Source organism: Arachis ipaensis, chromosome B2, assembly GCF_059453495.1.
Source record: "Arachis ipaensis isolate K30076 ecotype BB chromosome B2, ASM5945349v1, whole genome shotgun sequence".
Lineage (NCBI taxonomy): Eukaryota > Viridiplantae > Streptophyta > Magnoliopsida > Fabales > Fabaceae > Arachis > Arachis ipaensis.
The window spans coordinates 6,123,753-6,145,578 of record NC_142437.1 but is presented as its reverse complement, the minus strand read 5'-3'; the positions used below and the strand labels follow the sequence as shown (position 1 = coordinate 6,145,578).

General features: G+C 28.7%; 3 protein-coding genes across 4 annotated transcripts; 2 read left to right on the top strand and 1 right to left on the bottom strand.

Moving 5' to 3' along the window:
* Positions 1-3,041: 3,041 nt before the first annotated feature.
* LOC107624247 (putative L-gulonolactone oxidase 6) lies at positions 3,042-9,734 on the top strand. Its single transcript, XM_088504869.1, has 4 exons — positions 3,042-3,849; positions 7,001-7,256; positions 7,873-7,974; positions 8,581-9,734. The coding sequence occupies exons 1-4, from the start codon at positions 3,154-3,156 to the stop codon at positions 9,294-9,296; spliced, it is 1,770 nt and encodes a 589-aa protein (XP_088360995.1). The 5' UTR covers positions 3,042-3,153; the 3' UTR covers positions 9,297-9,734.
* Positions 9,735-11,033: 1,299 nt separating this feature from the next.
* LOC107624231 (heterogeneous nuclear ribonucleoprotein Q) lies at positions 11,034-15,504 on the top strand. Of its 2 annotated transcripts, none has more exons than XM_016326716.3 (9): positions 11,034-11,220; positions 11,990-12,514; positions 12,637-12,753; positions 12,837-12,977; positions 13,064-13,240; positions 13,684-13,888; positions 13,980-14,158; positions 14,268-14,362; positions 14,965-15,504. In XM_016326716.3, the coding sequence occupies exons 2-9, from the start codon at positions 12,026-12,028 to the stop codon at positions 15,104-15,106; spliced, it is 1,545 nt and encodes a 514-aa protein (XP_016182202.1). In that variant the 5' UTR covers positions 11,034-11,220; positions 11,990-12,025; the 3' UTR covers positions 15,107-15,504. The 2 variants fall into 2 exon arrangements, with proteins under 2 accessions (XP_016182202.1, XP_016182208.1); XM_016326722.3 differs by having other exon boundaries at positions 11,059-11,447.
* Positions 15,505-17,348: 1,844 nt separating this feature from the next.
* On the bottom strand, positions 17,349-20,962 carry LOC107624223 (3-ketoacyl-CoA synthase 1). Its single transcript, XM_016326707.3, has 3 exons — positions 20,151-20,962; positions 19,433-19,673; positions 17,349-18,250 (listed from the first exon to the last, which is right to left on the bottom strand). The coding sequence occupies exons 1-3, from the start codon at positions 20,818-20,820 to the stop codon at positions 17,536-17,538; spliced, it is 1,626 nt and encodes a 541-aa protein (XP_016182193.1). The 5' UTR covers positions 20,821-20,962; the 3' UTR covers positions 17,349-17,535.
* Positions 20,963-21,826: the final 864 nt, after the last annotated feature.

Genomic DNA, 21,826 nt, shown 5'->3' with positions numbered 1-21,826 from the left:
AAAATCTCATTTTCTTTTGAGGTAATTATCATGAGCTATTTTAGATTTTTTTCATCTATTTATTCGTTCAAACGGAAGTAAATTAACTAATGTTCTTCAAAATTATTTCTCTTGGATTTTTTAATGTTTTATAATAAACAATTTAAATACAATAATCTAATAGTTGGCTTCTATTAAATAAAATGAACCATTATTCAAAAAAAATAAAAATAAATACTATTCTGAAATTTTGATATTAGGGCCAAATAATAATCTTTGAAAAAGAAAAAAAAATGTTATCAGATTCAAAAGTATTCTTATATACTTAAAAGAAAAAAAAAATGTTATCAGATTCAAAAGTATTCTTATATACTTAAAATAGCAAATAAATATAACCTTAAAAATCATAACACGAAATCATAGAGACATAATGATAATATAAACTACTATCTAATAATATTATATACATTTTTTGTTACCTATTAATTAGTATATATATACACACATTTTTTTATTATGTGTATCATCACTGCTTTGAATCCTCCTATATGAGGAATGTCTTGTGAGTTTGTCTTATTGTATTATGGCTTCCCATTCTTCATCATTTATTCATGTCATGCTTTCTCCTCTGCTTTTTAATTTTGACCCTGCATTTTGCTTTTTTCAGTTTCTCAAACCAACACCAAAGAGAATCTACTTCTTTATTATATTTCTCTAGGTCAAGCCAATAATAATGATAATATGCCAAAATAAAATACTATAACACTATTTTAGTTTTTTTATTTATTTTAAAAAATATTAAAAAATCATCAAAATTTATTATTTTTTATTATCATTTGGTCAGTAATAATTTGTACTCATATTTATAAATATCTATACACAAAAAATATATAATTTACAATTATATTTACAAAAATTTATACACATGAATCACTACAATTTGTATTCATATTTTGTAGAGTTTGCATACATATATAATTTTAAGTCAGTATTTGACAATAATAATTTATACTCATATTTATAAAAATTTATACACAAAAAATATATAATTTGCACTTATATTTATTAGAATTTATATACATAAATTAATATAATTTAATATTTATAATGACTAATAATGACCAAAATTATAAAAAAGTGATGACCATATAGAGTTTCTCTTTTATTTTTTTAAATATTCGCTAACATACAACTCTACATGAAGCTAGCTATATATATATATATACCTTGATTACCTGTTTAATGCATATGATATTGCCTCTATACCTATTGCAGCTTATATTACCAGTTAATTAATTTAATTGTGAATACTCCAAATTATTCCAGCTTAGCTTGTACGGAAAAATTCAGAATAATAATCATGAAGAGAAGAATTACATGAATCTGACCCCACTATCCACAAAAATAAAAGAAAAGAAAATTAAAGAAGAACAATTCAAATAAGACTTGAGGAGATGTTAGAAAAAAACAGTGACTCAAACACAACTTTAGACATTTGGTTTCTAAATATGATATATATATTTCTTTTAATTTCTGAATTATTGACTTATAAAATAATAAATAAATTAAATCACACTGATATATGAGATATGGTTAGATTATACACCACATAACATAGAATAAGATTATCCATCGTTCAAATTTTATAAAAAAAATAATATTGAACTAAATATCATCATCATATATGACTTGCATTTTAAGAAAAATTGTTACTCTACTATATCCATTTATAAATAAAATAAAAATTGAAAAAATAAAAATACCATGTATACTAATATTAAAATTTTTTTAAAGAAGGTCGGTTTACCATTAAAAAAAAAATTGAAACTGTTAGTGGATTTAAAAACATCATCACCAGGCCTCCACTAACAGTAAACAATTAAAGGCATTCGTATATTTATATAGATATGTGGCAGGCTTGTGTGTTCTTATATGTGTTGTCTTCAACAATTGAGTTGGTGGACTATAGAACAATATTATATCACTTCTAACTAATTTGGGTTGGTCGAGTGGTCAGTTCACTCGTCCGCTTAAGTAAGTATCGGGGGTTCGAATTTCGCCTTATGCATGCAGCAACCATTGACCAGCAGCAGACTCTTAAATGAAGCTCAGATCTGCGACGAATTAATTCTTAATCTGTCGAATTAGAAGATACCGTAAAAAAAAAATATTATATCACTTCTAAGAAGCATATATTATATATTATTTATTTGTCAACCCTTCGTTTCAAAGGCTGCAAGAGCAATATTGAAGGTACAACAGCACTTGATTATTATTTTTTTGTAACCCCTCCATTTATTTATTTGTGATTCAAATTTAGGACAGGTGTATTTCTAGCTCCATGACTACTAACCCCTGTGACCAGAAAAAAAAAAACTAATAATGAATAATAATCAGTTGATGACAAATAAACTATACTTTTTTTTCAAGTTAAAATAATAATCCTACCCACTTATCACGTGTAGCAGATACACAGACTGTAATTAGCACCATTACTTGATTTTTGGAAAAAAGCTAGGTCAGCTAATGAGATTAACAAGTATTTTAATTAAGAGCAGTTATTAAAAAAAAACAGAAAATTTTAATTTTTATGTTTTTAATACATTTTTAATATATTAAATATATAAAAATTTAATATTCTTAAGAAGTGTTTTTAACTAATTTAGTTTGTTATAAAATACTTATTTCAAAAATTTAAGCTAATAATATAAAGAGACACGTGAATAATTATATTTCTAATATATTTCTTTACGTATGAATATCTTTTGAATTTGTCTTATATTGATTTTTTTTCCTTTTTTTCGTGAATAACAAGATTTTTATCATAAAAATGATGATACTATATATTATAAAATAACTTCTTTCAAAAATTTAAATTAAATAAAAAATATATAAATAATTATATTTTTAATATGGTTGATAAAAAATTAATAAGTATTTAATATATAAAATATATAAATAGCTCATGGATCAAAGAAATTATTTTTAACATACCACACTAAATGCATTACTATATATTTAACCTTGACCTTGAGTTTATACCAAGAAATGATGAATTAAAGGTATGTCCTATATAGTTTCCTTGTCCTACACTCATCCTTAATAAGCAAGACACATACATCATATATTTATAGAACACAAACATTTTTCTAAGTTTAGAAACATTATTCAACCATGTCTCAAATTACATCATTCATGTTATTCCCAAGATCAACAATAATAGTTGTACTATTGTTATTTCTCTTAGTCTCTTTGGTTTCTTCTACTCCTCCTGAGGATCCAATCAAATGTTCTTCACCAAACAACACAACATGCACCATCACAAACTCTTATGGGATCTTCCCAGACAGATCCGAGTGCAAAGCATCTCGCGTTGTGTATGCAGCAACAGAGCAAGAGCTCGTGTCAACAATAGCAGAGTTGACGAAGAACAAAACCAAAATGAAAGTAGCAACAAGATTCTCACACAGCATACCAAAGTTGGTATGCCCTGAGGGGCAAAATGGGATTTTAATAAGCACAAAGTACCTAAACAAGATTTTGAAGGTTGATGTGAATGCAAGGACTATAACAGTGGAAAGTGGTGTGACATTGAAGCAATTAATCAATGAAGCTTCTAAATTTGGATTGGTTTTGCCATATACACCATATTGGTGGGGTTTGAGTATTGGTGGACTCATTGGAACAGGTGCTCATGGAAGCACATTGTTTGGGAAAGGAAGTTCAGTTCATGATTATGTTTTGGAGCTTAGGATTGTTGTTCCTTCTTCTTCTCAAGATGGTTTTGCTAGGGTTCTTAGCCTTGATCAACAAAATGAAGATCTCAATGCTGCAAAAGTTTCCCTTGGAGTTCTTGGTGTTATTTCACAGGTATCATCATTTACATACTTTGATCTTTTATTATTATTATTATTATTATTATTACCTATGTGTTGTTTTTTTTTAATATTGTGAGAAAATAAATAAAATATAGAGACATTAAACCAATAAATATAGAAAAAATTTATTTAGTCGTTAGTTCACTAGTTCGCCTAAATAAGTATTTGAAGTTCGAATCCAATTTTATGCATGCAACAATTCATTCAAACCCTTAAATTGAGCTCTGATCCGTAACAGATTGGTTATTCACTTACCGGATCGAGAGATATCATAAAAAACAAAAAATATAAAAAAATTTGTCTTTCAGTGTCTTCACATTTTAAATGAACAAAAAATATAAAGATATTTACTTATTTATTCAAATTAACTAAAAGATAAAATTAAACTATTTAAGTTTTCTTAGATAATAAGCTGGGGATAATAATTTATCTCAAAATAAAAACATTTTATCTGTTTCATTTTTTAAATAATATTGTTGAATGCAAAAATATCCTATATTTTAATACTCAAAGACTCTCCAAAAGTATCCTTAAATCCTCAATATATAATCTTAGCTTGTTAAAGTGTAGTTAGTTTAAAGCATGAATATGGTAGATTCAAACTTTTACTCCAACCAACTTTTTCTCATATGTTTGAGCATGCTTCAAAAAGGTTGTAGAATAATTCATAGACAAGGTTGAATTATAACTTCTTGTTTTGCACACATTTCCCACAATAAAACTTGTTCTATTTTAATGCATGAAAAGATATGCTCAGAACATTATTTTCCTTTTGTTAATGATGAAACATCATTGAAATGGACCAATGAGGAGTATTATATATCAACACCAAATAAATGAATGAATAAACAAATAAATTGAACATCTATTTTGCCAAGGTTGTGAACAACATATGCTCCTAATAATTAAAATATTCTTCAATCACCATTTAATTATTATATATATATAATTACAATTATTCCATTATATTAGGTAGAAAACAATAAAATTTTGAAACATATTTAAAATTATTGGCCACCCCATAACGCTCTTTGTCCTCTTGTCATCTATCACCGAATTCCGAGAATATAACCAAAAGGTAACAAACAATAAGAATGCAATAGTACATGTCTACATGATCACATTATAAATACAAAACAATTAGCTAGCTAGATCAATAGTACTTCACTTTTGTTTATAGGTTTTTTCTTTTGTTCAAATTTAAATTCAAATCTTGGCATGAGTTTGATGAGGACATGCCCATAATTCCCAATTCTTTTGAATTAATGTTATATCTTATGGTTAATTATTTTAGAGTTATTTATAATTTTATTAAATTTTTTATTAAAAAATAAATTTTTTAGAATATTTATTTTTATATTTGATACAGAATAAATTGTGAAATATTTTAAAAGTAAATATTTTTATATTATTGCATTATTTTTGAGAAATGACAACTAGTAATTAAGAATTTAATTATAATTTTTTATTTAGTATAAAGATCTAAAAATAATAAACTTTTAAATTGTAAGACCTAATTAAAAATTTAATAAAATTATAAGAATTAATAAAATAGTTAAATATATATTTTATTAACATTTCAATAGGTTCTAACATATCTATTGAACTTTTTTTTAGATATTACTATAATTTATTAAATTAAAATATTAAAAATATTATCAATTATATAATACGTAAAATTTGTTTAATCATGATTATATTTTAATGGTTAAAAAATATGTATAAAGAATATAACAAAAAAATTTATTAAATTTGACTCGCTCCTCTCGCTCGTCATAACACTTTTAAAATTAATTTAAAAAATTTATAGGTAGGAGATTTTGGATCTCACACGTGAGAAATGAGAGGTCAAATCATGATACTGTATTATTGTTAGATGGATGGAAAAAAAGTCTCCATTTTTAATTTATTATTTACATATTTCTAAAATGTCATATCAAATAATACATTTGTTTGACAACCTAAAATAACAAATATTAAAAATAGTGACCACTATTTTTTTATTGATATTAAACTGAAAATAAGCAAGCAATATAATTGATCTATCCACTTAAAAATGAATATGCTAAAACCCAAAAAGAAAATCCTAAAAAAAATGCTTAATATAATAATAATTAGCATATGATGATTGTTCTTATTATACAACCTAATAAGTAGATTATAATTAATTAATTAAATTGCCCCAATAAATATAATACATTACCATAAATTTAGACCTAGGACTCCTCCTCAAGCTCTCATAGCTTTCTTTTGATGAATAAAGAAGCATTGACCACTTAGGTGATTTTGAACATGATATTTCTATTTATACATCAAAATTAATGTCTCTTCATTATTGATAGTGACCTTATTTTTTGTTTGATGTGATGCATTGTGCTTATTATTAATAATTAAACATATATATGTTTTCAACACTATTAAATTTCTTCATTCATATGGAGGAGTGCTACTATATTTGGAAATTTATAGGTATATGATATAATATGTTAACTGACAAAAAAGAACCTACAAAAGTGGTAAGGAAAATAATTGAAATAAAGAGAAAGAAAAGTATAGATTAGCAGCAAAGGAATTAAACGTTCTTATTGGCCTCTTTGATAAGGGATTTCCATTCACACACGATGTCATAGATTGGACCTTAATTAATGAATTTTTTTTTTTTTTAATGCAAGCTAAGTTAGATCAGTTTTAATTTTTTTATTGAAATAATTAAGACCTCTCTTCATCATTTAGATTTTTTCATGGTTGATAGAATCAAACCGAACCCATCGGTCCAGCCTAAAAATCAATTTAAAAAAATATTAGTGGTTTTTTGTTTTGTTTTTTATAATTAGCAGCAAGTTTAAAAAGTTCATAAAAAACATACTTTATTATTGATGAGTAAATTGACTACAAGGACGTACATTTATCAATTAAGACTTGATCAAGGAGGAAAAAGTTGGAAATGGTTAAATGTATCACTATCAATAATCCTTTAATTTGTAAATCACTCTTTCTTAGTTATTTAATTAATAATATAAGACTCGTCAATCGTGAACATTATATTATATTATGTATGTAATTTTTTTTTTGAATGTATCATGTAAGAAGCTTTAGGCTTATATGATTATGATTATTATTACATTTTTTTTTTTTTTTTGCAGATTACTCTACAGTTAGAACCAATGTTTAAGAGATCAATAACGTATTTGACAAAAGATGATTCGGATTTGGGAGAGAAAGTAGGAACTTTTGGACATGAACATGAATTCGCAGACATGATTTGGTACCCAAGTCAGCATAAGGTTGTGTATCGTGTCGATGATCGTGTCCCTCTCGCCACCTCCGGCAACGGCCTCTATGATTTCATCCCATTCCGCCCCACTTCCTCCGTCGAACTCGCGCTCGTTAGAACCACAGGTTTGCTTAATTTTAAAAGGATAATATTAGGTAGAAAAAAAAAAAAAACAGTGAAAATTTGTCTTATTTAGCATTAATTAATTGTCGTAACAAGTAATGAATGCTAAATAAGGTAAGTTATAGCTATTTTTGACTGATTTTTTTTGTTACCAAACATTTTCATTTACGCTAAATAAAATTTTTTGAGCTTTTGTAAATGGCAAAAAAAAAGTAAAATAAAAAATCTATAATCGAAATTCGTTTTAATTTTTTACATTACGATTTTGTTAAGTAGACAATGACTTTTGTAAACAATATAAACAATGGGCTTTAGAATAAAAAAAACACTTCGCACCTAAATTACTTCCTAAACTTTAACATTAAGATAATCATATTCTGCATACATAGTGAATTGAACATCAGTCATTATTAACCGTGCATGCGTAAATCGTATCAAAAGAAATAACCATCCAATTAAAAATAATGAATATAATTATCTGCATACCTATTGAATTGAATATCTGACATATCCATTGTTCACATTGTTTAGTATTCTCATTGTCTATCTATACTTTTTCTTTACATAAATATTTTAAACAGTTATTTAAATATTTCTAAATTTTTTTGTATGCTACAGAGGATATCCAAGAATCCACTAGTGATGCCAATGGAAAGTGCTTGCTTGCAAAGACAACAACTAGTACCCTACTCAATGCTGCTTATGGACTCAGTAACAATGGTAATTTCAACAAAATAAAAATAAATATGTGATATTTTTTAATTTCTCCTTATTTTCTTTTATAGTTTATTATATTAAAAAAAGCATAGTCATTTTTGAGGTTGATAAAAGTAGTTAGATTCCGAGATTTTATTCGTGATTTTTTCAATTTCATTACAAAATATATTTTTTATGATAGACATTATTTCGACACTAATATTTTATTAACAATCAATATAGGCGTTCTTTTATTTATTTATAGGTTTAATTATTCTATTGGTCCCTATAGTTACATGAAATTTTGAATTAGGTCCTTATACTTTTTTCCTTTTTAATTGAGTCCCTCCACTATTTTTTTTAATTAAGTCCCTCTTAATAGTAATTGACTTAATTTTATAGGGATCCAACTAAAAAAAAAAGAATTAGTATAAGGACCTAAATAAAAGAAAAAAAATGTAAGGACCCAATTAAAAAAAAAATTTGGTGCAAGAACTCAATTAAAAGGAAAAAAAGTATAGGGACCTAATTGAAAATTTTACGAAACTACAGGAACCAACAGAATAATTAAACCTTATTTATAAGAAAATAATTTATATATTTTTTGTACTTGGATATGTATATTTTTAGGTATAATTTTTACTGGATACCCTGTAATTGGATTTCAAAACCGGCTTCAAGCATCTGGAACATGCTTAGATAGTCTTCAAGATGCAAAGATCACAGCATGTGCATGGGATTCAAGAATCAAAGGAGAGTTTTTTCACCAAACCACATTCAGCATTGGATTATCACAAGCAAAGAATTTCATTGAAGATGTTCAAAAGTTAGTTCAATTAGAACCCAAGGGCTTATGTGGCATGGAAATTTACAACGGTATCCTTATGCGTTATGTCACGGCTTCAAGTGCCTATTTGGGAAAACAAGAGGATGCTATTGACTTTGACATCACTTATTATAGGAGCAAAGACCCTTTTGCCCCTAGGCTCTATGAAGACATTCTTGAAGAGATTGAACAACTTGGGATATTCAAATATGGAGGGTTACCACATTGGGGTAAGAATAGGAACTTGGCATTTGAAGGGGTGATTAAGAGGTACAAGAATTTCCAAAAATTCTTGAAAGTAAAAGAGAGGTATGATCCACAAGGGCTATTCTCTAGTGAGTGGAGTGATCAAGTTCTTGGGATTAAAGGGAGTGTCACAATATTGAAGGATGGTTGTGCTTTGGAAGGTTTATGCATTTGTTCACAAGATAGCCATTGCAATCCAAGCAAAGGGTACTTTTGTAGGCCAGGCAAAGTTTACAAGGAAGCTAGGGTTTGCACTCGCTTGAAATCAACATGAACGACTAGAAAATTACATATTACAGATGAATATTAACGACAGATTTTATTTGTTAATTTTAGTATACTAAATTATTCTGTTTTATTATTATTTAATAGTAACAAAAACAGATTAAGTTAGTATACTAAAATTAATGACTCATCAACTCATATATTGTCAATTAATTAAGGCTAATCAAGCTTAATTGACAACATTATGTTGAAAAATAATATTACTCGTTGATGACATTTGTATATGTAAGACTATTATTGTTTGTGCATATAGTGAGGATAGTGGATTCTCTTCTTCACCTAGGTAGAATTATTATGTATAAATAAAGGAAAGTATTACATTTATGTAAATGTTTGAGTTTTCTAATTAGAAAATGTATGTGTGGAAAATTATGTATTAATAACTATGATTTTAATTATGTATATATAATGGTGGATTCGATAGAAATATTTCACTTATATTATTTTTTTTTCTTTCCAGGGTGATATGAACACTAACAATATTAAACATTAGAACATCTAATGATATCCATATATTCACCCTCTCTTTGATTGGAAAAAATATTACGAGTCAATATTTTTTATTAATATTAGCTAATATTTTAGTTAATATTTAATTTTTATACTATTAAAATTTATAATTTAAAGTTTAAGATTTAAAATCTAATCTTTGGTGTCTAAAATTAATTAAATATTAATAAAAAATAATGAATTTTATTCGTCACATACCATTATAAAAAATATATTGTAATACTAAATTAGTATAGATATCCGTGTGATAGATTGAAAATTTCTATTTTTTTTATATTTATGTCTAAAATATACTTCTAAAATAAGCTATTTATGAATATATTTGTCTTAAAATAACTTTAGATATTTTTTGTTAATTATGCTAATATCAAACTAACAATCTATAAAATAAAAAAATTCACAAGGTACTTATATTTAATAAGAAAAAAGTATCGTATGTAGTAAACAAATAACTCAATGTCTATAAAAAAGATGAATTAAAATAATTTAAAGCAAATTTTATATGTATTCACTAAATATTGTCAAATTAATAATAATAATAATAATAATAATAATAATAATAATAATAATAATAATATTGTGTATGATTGATTGCATAATATTTTAAAAAAAAATTAAAAAGAAAAATATATATAAACTGTCACTAAAATATACTATGTTAGTATGGTTGACGCCATATCTTAATTCGTCGTAGAATAATATAATGAGCCGATTGAAATATCATATATATGTAGGCTTATATATACAACTCTAAAATAATGTTCATGAGACATGTAAGTTGTATCAATAAAACTATTTTATATAATAAAAATATTATTCGTACATCAAAATTAACTACTAATATAATTGTGTATAAATATATATAGTTTAATTTATTTTTAATATATATTTATATTTTAACATGTATTTTATACTGATGACTGATTTTGGTATATACATAGTTCAATATATAATAGTAATTACAAATTAGTTTATTACAAAACTATTTTATATAAATTTTTGTTCTTTGTTTTTTGGTCAGACTCTATAACTCTTATATCGAAATGCTAATTGGGTCAAATATAAGAATTTTTTGTGGCTTTTTCATTATTTTGGGTCATCATAGAAAGTAAAGTATCAACTCTACACATTCTTATGGGCTGAGGCTGAGGCAGAATCTATGGGCTTAGTTAGGAGAATTAGGTTTGAAAAACGCCGCAAAACCCAACCCGAAATTGAAGGCACCACTTTCACATAAAAACGCAAACACCACACTTTCTCTCACCATCGTGTTCTTTCTCTCTCTGTCTCGGACAACACTCTCTCTATCTTGAAGGGCATCAACAACTACAACACAGAAACACAGAACCCTCTTCCCTCTCTCCCTCTTCACACAAAAATCTCACATACAAATCACATACATGGTATGCAAAGTCACTTCCTTTTTCTCTCTAGTAATATTCTCTCCAATAAAATATGCCACCTTTTCTTCTTCTTCTTCTTCATCTTGTTCTTCTTCTGGGTTCTGGGTTGTGGAGCTCTCAAAAATTAATGCCCCACTTCACATACCCTTCTCTTCTCACCATTCTCATATATCTCATAATTCAAACCCCCAATTTACCATTAAAGGATCAATCTTTTCTGTTTTTTGGTATGTTTACTTCCCCCCTTTTTTATACCCATCTGTTATTCGCTTATTCCTCTTTGAATTTTGAGTATATATGTTTTCGCCCCTTTTTAGATTTTTACAAAAAAGGATTTTTTTTTTCCAATTTAGCTTGTGTTTGAATTTTGAAGCTTTTGAAATTTAGAAATTTGAATTTTTCATGTTTGGATCCAAGAATTTAACAGTGGAATTTGATTAAGAAACACAGATCGAGACTCCCTTTTTCATGTATTTTAGGTGTTTGTTAGAATGTTTCATTAAATTAGCTGACATCCCTCTTTTGAGCTTGAGATTAGCAATATATTTTGTGGTTTTAGCTTGAACATTTTAATGGTAATATACATTTTGTATGCATCTAACTATAAACCCTATGAAGTTATTTCAGTAAATAAAGGAAATTGTGTTGCAATTAGGTTCATTCATTTAGCATTTTTGTGAAAACAGTAAATGCTTCAGCTGGCCTTGTGTGTCTGTGAGTTAACCATGCGGCAACCTAGGTTCATTCAGTTCTTGTGATTATTGTGTAGACCTTCAGGTATTAGTGACAAGGATTTGAATCAATCATGTCGGAAGGTGCTGAAATCGATGAGCGTGTGGACTTTGATGATGAGAATTACATGGAAGAGATGGATGACGATGATGTCGAGGAACAATCAGATGGCGATGATGAGGATGATGATGATGATGGGGATGGCGATGATAATAATAACAACGATAATGCGAACGATAATGATGACGACGATGACGACGACGACGATGATGGAGTGGATGGACAAGGTGAGGAAAATGCTGAAGAACAGGAATATGAAGACTCGGGGGAGGAGGCTGGTGGGAAAGACCAAATGGCCAAAGGGGATAGAAGTGGCATTACCACTGGGTCCGAAGGAGATGGGCTGAAACCACCTTTCATCGATGAAGAAGAGAAACAGAAGCATGATGAACTTCTTGCACTGCCTCCTCATGGTTCTGAAGTTTTTATTGGTGGACTTCCTCGGGATGTTTGCGAGGATGATTTGAGGGAATTGTGCGAATCGTTGGGTGAAATTTTTGAGGTCAGAACTGCTTATGTGATGCATTTTGTTATGGTCTTATGGAAGACTCTAGTTTTTTGGCAAGTGAGAGAGAAAAGCTGAAATATCTAGTTAGAAGTTTATTTTTGTTGTTACTTTTTCAGGTGCGATTGATGAAAGACAGGGACAGTGGAGAAGGTAAGGGGTATGCTTTTGTGGCTTTCAAAACAAAAGAGGTTGCACAAAATGCCATAGAAGAGATACACAATAAGAAATATAAGGTATTCATGGTGCTTTCTGCAATCGATCTTATATGGTGATTAGTTTTGATCTTTTAATCAAAGTCGAGATTTTCCTGTGACAGGGTAAAACTTTGAGGTGTTCACTATCTGAGACAAAACAAAGATTGTTCATTGGTAATGTTCCGAAAACTTGGACTGAGGAGGAATTTAGGAGAGTAGTCGAGGGTGTTGGTCCTGGAGTTGAAGTCATTGAGCTCTTTAAGGTGCAGTCTTCAACTAATCTATGCTGATAATATATACTTACATATGTTGCAAGTCCTTTAGTGCTATTCGGTTGTGTTTATTGCAGGACGTTCAAAATCCTAGCAGGAACCGTGGGTTTGCGTTCGTGTCGTATTACAATAATGCATGCGCGGATTATTCAAGGCAGAAAATGTCAACTGCAGGTTTTAAGCTGGAAGGTAATACCCCAACTGTCACATGGGCAGATCCAAAGAATTCAACTGATCATTCAGCTGCTTCCCAGGTAAATTCCTTGATGAAGGTTGAACAGTAATATAAGTGGTTTTATATAAAAGGGAATCCTGTCACCCATAATAATGAATAATGAACTAATCAACTAACCATAAATTTACATATTTGTTTTGTTGGTTTAAATATGTTTTTAGTCCCTATAAAATATAAATATAGGACATTTTTTAATATTAGACACACACACATGGACACATTTTTGCCCTTGTTCCTTATAAGTACTTTAGAATATACAATTTAGTTTTTAAAATATTGCCAATTTCACTTTTGGTCCTTACAAATATTTTTTTAATTTTATTTTTCACTTATTATTAGATCTAAGTGGTAGGAGCAAAAAATCTAATAAAGAGAAGACGGACCAAAACAAATGTAAAAAACTGTAGACGGGAAAATAAAATCATATTTACACCTAGAAAACTGTTTTTTGGGAATTCTCAGGTTAAAGCTCTTTATGTGAAGAACATACCTGAGAATACTACTACCGAACAACTTAAGGAACTGTTCTCTCGTCATGGAGAAGTAACAAAAGTGGTCATGCCACCTAGCAAAGCCGGAGGGAAGCGTGATTTTGGTTTCATCCATTATGCAGAGAGGTCAAGTGCATTAAAGGCCGTAAAAGACTCAGAGAAATACGAAGTTGATGGTACTTCTTTATGATTCAAAGTTATAAACTAGGTTTCTGTCTGACTCATATGTTAAAACATACACCTCTTTGTGATGAATTGGAACTTCAGGCCAATTGCTTGAGGTTGTTCTTGCGAAACCTCAAGCTGAGAAAAAACCCGATATGGGTTACGGCTATAATCCTGGACTTGCACATCCTGGGTTTGGTGGTGCCTTTGCTGGAAATCCGTATGGCTCGGCAATAGGTGCTGCAGGAGCTGGATATGGTGTTGCTCCTAGCTTTCAACAGGTAATTACCGATCCACAATCAACTCTTTTGCTTCTTGATCTATTATATCTCCAGTATGTCCTCATGTTGTTGCATCTCATGTTATGGATCATCATCTACGTATGAGCAGCCGCAGCAACCAGTGATATATGGTAGGGGTCCAATGCCGGCTGGAATGCAGATGGTTCCGATGGTATTGCCAGATGGTAGAATCGGCTATGTCTTGTAAGTTATTACTACTCTTGGACTCAGGCATGTTTGAATTAATAGCTTATTGAAGTCCTTGTATTCTGATATGTAGTAACAAAAATTCTCATTTTTTTAATTTTTCAATAATCTTGTGAAAATGCTTATTTTTAAGAGTAAATGCTCAAATCAGTCTCTTAAATTTTGCATACGAGTCAAATTGGTCCCCCTAAATTATCTAATGTGCATCACGTTAGTCCCTAACCCAACATCATTTTGTTGCATCCTATGTGGTACTTAATAGTTCAATTCTGCCTGGGTCAAATTACACGAGGACGGAAAAAGGGTTACAGACCAATTTGATTCAACAGAAATTTGAGGGACTAATTTGACTCGCATAAAATTTTCGGGATCAATTTGAACATTTACTCCTTATCTTAACTTCTCTAAAAACACTACTATACATAGATTTTTTGTGTAGTAATAAGCCATATGGTCAAATGGGATAGTTTAAAATATGACTATTGACTTCCAAAATGTTTAAATAAACAAGTCATGGAGTGTTATTCAAAAAGGTCTATAACAAGTTTCATTTTATTTAGTATGATACACTGAATTAACTTCCATATTGGTCTTTGCAGTCAACAGCCTGGTGTACAGATGCCAGCACCTCGTCCACGCGGGCCTGGGAGGGGCAACAGTTCAGGGGGTCCTGCAGGAAGAGGGGGAGGCAGTGGCAATGAGGGCAGCGGTAAACGCGGTCGGAGGTATCAACCGTACTAGGCTGCAGTTACAAGTGATATGGCCATTTTCTTAGCTATGGTGAGAGGGGTTTGTAGAGCAAGAAACATGTAAACTTGTTTGCTATAAATACCTTGAAACCAAAACCCCCACTGCATAAAATATTCCATTAGTAGGGTGGAGGGGGGAAAAAAGAAAAGAAAAAGTCTATATAATACTGAAGATAAAGTTGTACCATTAGGACTATGATTCTGCTGTTTATTATTGATTGATCTTAATTCTTAGGTGAGTATTAGCTTTTGATTTTAACTGTGTATTGCTTATATAGGCAGCAGTAGAAAATGTTGATTTAGTTTTGACTTTTGATAAACTTCATGGATTTGTTGCTTTTGAGAAACTTCATGACCCTTTTAATTAATTAAGGCTATTAGAGTTTATTAGGCCTCTGTCTCTTCAAAGCTCAAACTCTAACATGTATGTATTTTTTATTTTTCTTTTTTTAAAGATAGTTCTTAAACTTTTCTCAAACATAGGAGTAAATTTATTTACTGTAATTTCTAATAGTAATTCTTTTTTTATGGTGCATAATCATCCAATATTTCTTTGCATATATGTCTTAGACTAACAAACAAGTCTCTTAATTGGATAATTGTTGTGACCAATTATCAAATAGTAATTAGACAAAAGTACACATGAAATAGTTTAGAATGAATAAAAATACACATTAAGATTTGTAAATATCAAAGTTTATTTGATTCATAAATTGTTTTTGATGGACAAAGATATATAACGGACATTTATAAATATCAAATCCTTTTTTTACTAAAGATAAGAGACTCGCACTCCAGCCTCTTAATTGAATATGGGGAGACTATGCTATTTGAGCTATAACTCATTGGCATAAATATCAAATCCTTTGTTATAAATATGGTATTTTGGTTTATAGAAAATAATTTCTTGGTGTATTTTGATATTTATAAATTTTTTGTTCATTTCAAAACCTTTCATGGGTACTTTTGTTATTTTTTTACGATCTAATGTTGAAAAAAAACGGTCTATACTCATCATACACAATATAAGGTGCACATATAACATTGTATATTGAAGTTGCAATTGCAAAAGATGACTAATAAGATTTCTTTTCCACTTGTCTTCCTTGTTTTACTCCTTTCAGGTTTAACTAATTTCCTAACACCCAATTTCCTTGTCTCACATCATTTTTCCAAACGGAACAAAAAAAAAAAAACTAAATGTGACTAACATCCAATTTTCTAGGTAGGTTTAGGTTCAATTTGACACAGGTCTCGGTTTTTTAAATGGATAAAAAATTAAATGAATTTTGTCTTAAAAAATAGATATTTTATTTGTTATCTGATTGCTAGTCACCATGACATATCCAAGCCTTCAATTTCTTACCTAGTTGATCAATATATGCTCACACCATATATTATATTGATCCTATATTTTAATTTCAATTGTATTCTTGTGTACCAATATGGTCAACTTCTATAAATGTTTAAGATTTTTGCCTTTTAGGTCTTTGGATCGTTTGAAAAACCTCTTTTCTAATTATTTTTTATCTGATCTTCAATCTTTTTTAATTGTAGATTAAAAATCCTCATTGATCCCAAATAGTATACACTATACAGCATGTGGCGAAGCGAGATGAAAAATATTGGGAGTTAGCCACTAATTTTTATTATGGGCAAAAATTAGAAAAACCTTCAAATTCATGAAAATAACTTTTTGAGTTTGGATTCAGGAGTTTAATAATTATGCATATATAGAAATTTGTGAAAATTTAATCTCATTGTATTTTTAACACATTTTTGGAACAATTCTAATGAAATATTTTTAGAACATTATTTTTAATATTTACAAGGAGTAAATTAATTTAGAATTAAAATTTGCATCAGAAATAATAGATAAAATGAAATGATACTTATTTTAGAGAGGCGGTAACATCTAAATAGAAAATCAATAAAATTTTGTCAACTGTATAATTTATTTTCATAGAATAATTAAAAATAATATAAAATTCAAATTAAATTGAAACCAAACATTGGAGTGACAAATTTTAAATTTTATTTTAAATAACTGTTTAAGTCATATGGTTCAATAAGCGCTAATTTGACATTTTCTAGGACTCAATAAAATTGAAATAAAATCTAACATTGAAGTTGCTCTTATTTTATCTACCATGTCGTTACAAGATTGGATATACGTCCTTATAAAACAACTTTACATCTATAGGGTATCAAAATTAAATTTATATATTAATAATGTAATATAACTTAAATGCAAAACTTTTATTATTTGCTTAATCTTTGACAAAATATGGTGTTTACATAGCACAACTTTCTTCTTTAATTTGTTCTAATTGAGAACACATCCAAACAACTTTTCCAAACTTAAACGTATACATTAATATTAATACACTATTCACACTTAGATTAATCTATATATATTAATTAAGCTTTAGGAACTTGAACAGGGTACTTATCAATGGAATCATCCCAAGGGTTTCCCCTCCAATCTTGTTCAAGGTTGATAACTCTTAAGGCCTTCCAAACAGCACTATTGCATTTAAAACCTGATCCAAATGCAATTTGCCAAACCCTATCTCCTTTTTGAACTCTTCCCTTGGCTTCAGTATAAGCTAATTCATACCACAATGAACTACTTGATGTGTTTCCAAATCTATGAAGTGTCATTCTAGAAGGTTCCATATGCCATTCTTCAAGACTAAGATTCTTTTGTAATTCATCAAGCACAGCCCTACCACCTGCATGGATGCAAAAATGCTCAAAAGCATACTTGAAATTAGGTATGTAGGGTTTCACCTTGGCCCCCATTTTCTTTCTAATCAATGAAACTAAGAACATGAATTGTTCCGAGAAGGGTAGCACCATAGGCCCTAATGTTGTTATGTTTGTCTTTAGGGCATCGCCGGCGACGGCCATGAGCTCCTTCGCCAGGCAGACGCCGACCTTTCCATTTTGATCTTCTTTTTGATAGACACAATTATAGTTCTTGTCATCGGCTCCCTTGTGTGTTCTAACTGTGTGGACTAATTGGTACTTCGATCTACTTCGATCCGACGGCTTGTTCGACAAGAGGACGGCGGCGCCACCCATCCGGAAAATGCAATTGCACAGAAGCATGGAACGGTCATTACCAAAATACCTATTTTAGAAAGAATGCCCTAGTCAATAAATTGAGATAATTTTAAAGTAAATAATGATTTGATTTTTTTAAGATAAAAGCTCAAGTACACTTAATTTCACGTGAAGTTGATAGCTGACAATCGTTAAATGATTTAATTAATTTGACTAAATTTTTATCTAATAACTCTCAATTATTAACTTTGCATGGAGTTGATTGCGGATGAGTTTTTATTTTTTATTTTTAATGACGATGAGCATATAACTAATGGCCCCAAATCAACATCAAACTAAGAGAAAGATTATTAGCTTGGCTCTTATTTGTATCTTTTTAAAACTAAAATGTGACATTAAATCTTTAAAGCATGCATCACATTGACTCATGACGTGAATTTTTAGAAACAATTTTGAATATTATTAATCCTGATAATGACAAAATTTATCTATTTTATTAATGGGACAACATATATTAGGCTTCTAAAAAAAATTATTTTTGGTTGTCATTTATTTTATTTTTAGCAACGATTAGAATAGCCGCTAATATATTTACAACGTTAATTATCTTATATTTTGTTGTTAAAAAAATTTTAGTATGAAGATCTTTTTAATGGCTACAAAAAATATATAATTGCCATTATAACATATTATAATAACGGCAAATATATAATTACTGCAAAAATTAAATAAGACATATAGTAACTATTATATTATTGTCACTAAAATTTGTCACTAAAAATAACTTTTGTTGTAATGTTATATTATGTAAAGTATTTTACGCACGAAAAATTAAATTCACAAAATTAAATAACATAACAAGCGACAAAGAGATATAATCATTTATATGTGTTTTTTTTATCAATTAAATTTTTAGAATAAATAATTTTATGATATAGTATTAAAATTTTTATAACTAAAAAGTTTAAAGTTTGATTCTTGCATTGTTGATTTTAATAGAATAAAAGATAATATATATATATATATATATATATATATATATATATATATATATTATGCAAATTTAATAAAAAATATTAAAGATATAATTATTATTTTTTATTTTTGTATCATTTTAAATTTTTAGAATAAATAATTTTAAGAGAAAACTAATTTCTAACAACAAATTAACCAAACTACGACCCACTATCTAATATCTAACCAACACAATAAATTCTACCTAATTTCTATGATAAATATAAAACATTACCAATTGAGGGTTATATTCTCGGTGCTGACAACAATGGCATAAGAGTTAGGGTTAGCATTGAGAAGGTCCTTGGCCATGTCAATAGAAATGAGGCCAGCACTGCAACCCATGCCACCAAGGTTGTAGGTCTTCACGTTGGTTCGGAGCTTGTAGTGGTTGACAATCATGGCTGAGAGTGATGGAGTAGGATTGAACAAGCTACAATTCACAACCACAATATCTATATCTCTTGGATTAACCCCTGTATGTCAAGGTAGTTATCAGTTAGGTATTTTTTTAATAACAAAGTCATACCAATTATTGTTATTTCATGTTATACAGAACACACATTATTTTGTAGTTTAGTTTTGATACTAAATTTTACATTGCTTTTACTTATGTGAAAAATAATTACTTTTTGTGGTTAGTATAATAATATTTAATTAAATATTTATGTATAAATATTGTTATCTTTAATATGCATAGACATTATTATTATTATTATTTAAATAATTTAATTTTTATGCAATGTGACATTATTAAATCAGCAAAAATGTTTGAGTATTTAATTATCTATTAACTGAAAAGTTTCATAACATAAACATATAATAGATGAGAAAATCTAATGATAACTATTAATATATAGCAACTAATTAAAACTTAGTTAGAAAAATGCATCTATCACCAAGAAAAAGGATCAAATTGATATTTTTATTAAATAATTTGAAATTTTTTATACCTGTTTTAGCAAATAGAGCATCTAAAGCACCAAACATCACAGCTTCTGCTTCGGCACGTGCCTCTTCCATGCATAGTCTCGGTGGACGAGACATAACTCCTCTAGGAAGATATGTCTCGTCTCCAAGACCAGCACGTGATGAAATTCTTCTTTGAAATTGAAGAGTCTCATCTTGAAATTCACCGCTCTCTTCAGACATGTTAAGAAATGACTCCACGGATATCTTTCGCTCTTCCTCGGGCTTATAGCATGCGAAATCCACGAGGTACACCGGCTTGGAGCGTTTGGCCAAGTAGAGGGCAAGGAGGAAGAAAAACAATGGTGGCGCAACAAGCTGAATAAGCTTATCCAAAGCCAAAACCGGCGGTTGAGCCATTAGGTTTGACCAAAGTTCTAAGAGCTTGTCCAAATTGAAATTCTTGAGTTGAAGAAATGGTGATGATGAGAATGAGATGAAGAGTGGAACCATGACAAAGATAGTGATGAGAATGGTGGTGATATTAAACGAATAGCCACAATCTAATAACCCTAATTTGACATACTTGAGCTTCACGGATTGGAGAAAATCCGGCAGCTTTCGCCGGATTTTGATGACGGCCGAGGACGAATTCTTGAAGTCCATCTCGGCCGTTATTCTTTCCTTTTCCATGTCTATGCTATTGCGTCTCATTTTTGTTCCTTTTTTTCTTCTGTGTTTTTTTCAACCTTGTGAAGAAAATAAATCTTTTTTTTTTTTAATGTATTGTGTCCTTTCTTTCTATCTATTTTTGCTAAGTGTATTTGCTACTTCTCTATGTGTGTGTATAGAATGTGAAAGAGGTTGGTTTGCGTTGGTTTATAAAGCAGGGTGGAGTTTGGAGGAAGTTGAAGCACATGATTATTGGAGTTATTATTGTTATGAAATAATAGTAATAAATAATAATAATAATGATTATTATTTATTATTGTTATAGTTGATGGCATGGAAGCAAAGGTTGGCCTACACGCTCCAAGAACACATGGGTTTAGGTTATTATCCGCAAGAAAGCTATTATTGTTCATGAATTAAATTTGAGGGTATGATAGTAGGTTCAAGTGGTGGATATATAGCTCAACCACTTTTGGAATAGGCAAAAAAAAAGAGCTTTACGGAATCAAATTAAAATAATAATTCAAAACGTGAAAAACTCAAATGATATAAATACATAACTAATGATCCAGAAGCTAAGGAAACTTGATATGGTTTTGGATTTTGTTTGCTATCGGTAAGATGCAATATTTTATATTTGACCGATGGGTCTTGTTGGGAGACAACAAGAGTCAGCAAAAGAAAATAAAATGTACTCAGAAAATTTGCTATATTAAATTAGTTATTTATATATAAGATAAATGTTAAAAAATTAATATTAAATAACTAATTTTTTCAGTTAATATTAATTAATTTTTTAAAAATTATTTTATTTTTTTAATTTTAAATTCTAAACTATAAATTTTTAATTTTTAATTTTAAATAATAAATTTAAATACTAAAATTAACTAATATTGACTAACTAAAAATTATTTTTCTATATATTCTTATATTAAAATATAAAATACATATTAAAAATAAATTATACAATATATAGTTAATTTTTTGTGTGTACATAATATTTTTAAAAACACTCCACATAATTTAAAAATAAGTCACCATCAAATTA

Coding starts and splice junctions, on each gene's coding strand:
- LOC107624247 (XM_088504869.1), top strand. CDS start 3,154: ATGTCTCAAATTACATCATTCATGTTATTCCCAAGATCAACAATAATA. Junction 3,850..7,000: donor TTCTTGGTGTTATTTCACAG/GTATCATCATTT, acceptor TTTTTTTTGCAG/ATTACTCTACAGTTAGAACC. Junction 7,257..7,872: donor CGCGCTCGTTAGAACCACAG/GTTTGCTTAATT, acceptor TGTATGCTACAG/AGGATATCCAAGAATCCACT.
- LOC107624231 (XM_016326716.3), top strand. CDS start 12,026: ATGTCGGAAGGTGCTGAAATCGATGAGCGTGTGGACTTTGATGATGAG. Junction 12,754..12,836: donor TACACAATAAGAAATATAAG/GTATTCATGGTG, acceptor TTCCTGTGACAG/GGTAAAACTTTGAGGTGTTC. Junction 13,241..13,683: donor ATCATTCAGCTGCTTCCCAG/GTAAATTCCTTG, acceptor GGGAATTCTCAG/GTTAAAGCTCTTTATGTGAA.
- LOC107624223 (XM_016326707.3), bottom strand. CDS start 20,820: ATGAGACGCAATAGCATAGACATGGAAAAGGAAAGAATAACGGCCGAG. Junction 19,674..20,150: donor TGCTCTATTTGCTAAAACAG/GTATAAAAAATT, acceptor CTTGACATACAG/GGGTTAATCCAAGAGATATA. Junction 18,251..19,432: donor GAGAATATAACCCTCAATTG/GTAATGTTTTAT, acceptor TTTCTAAAATAG/GTATTTTGGTAATGACCGTT.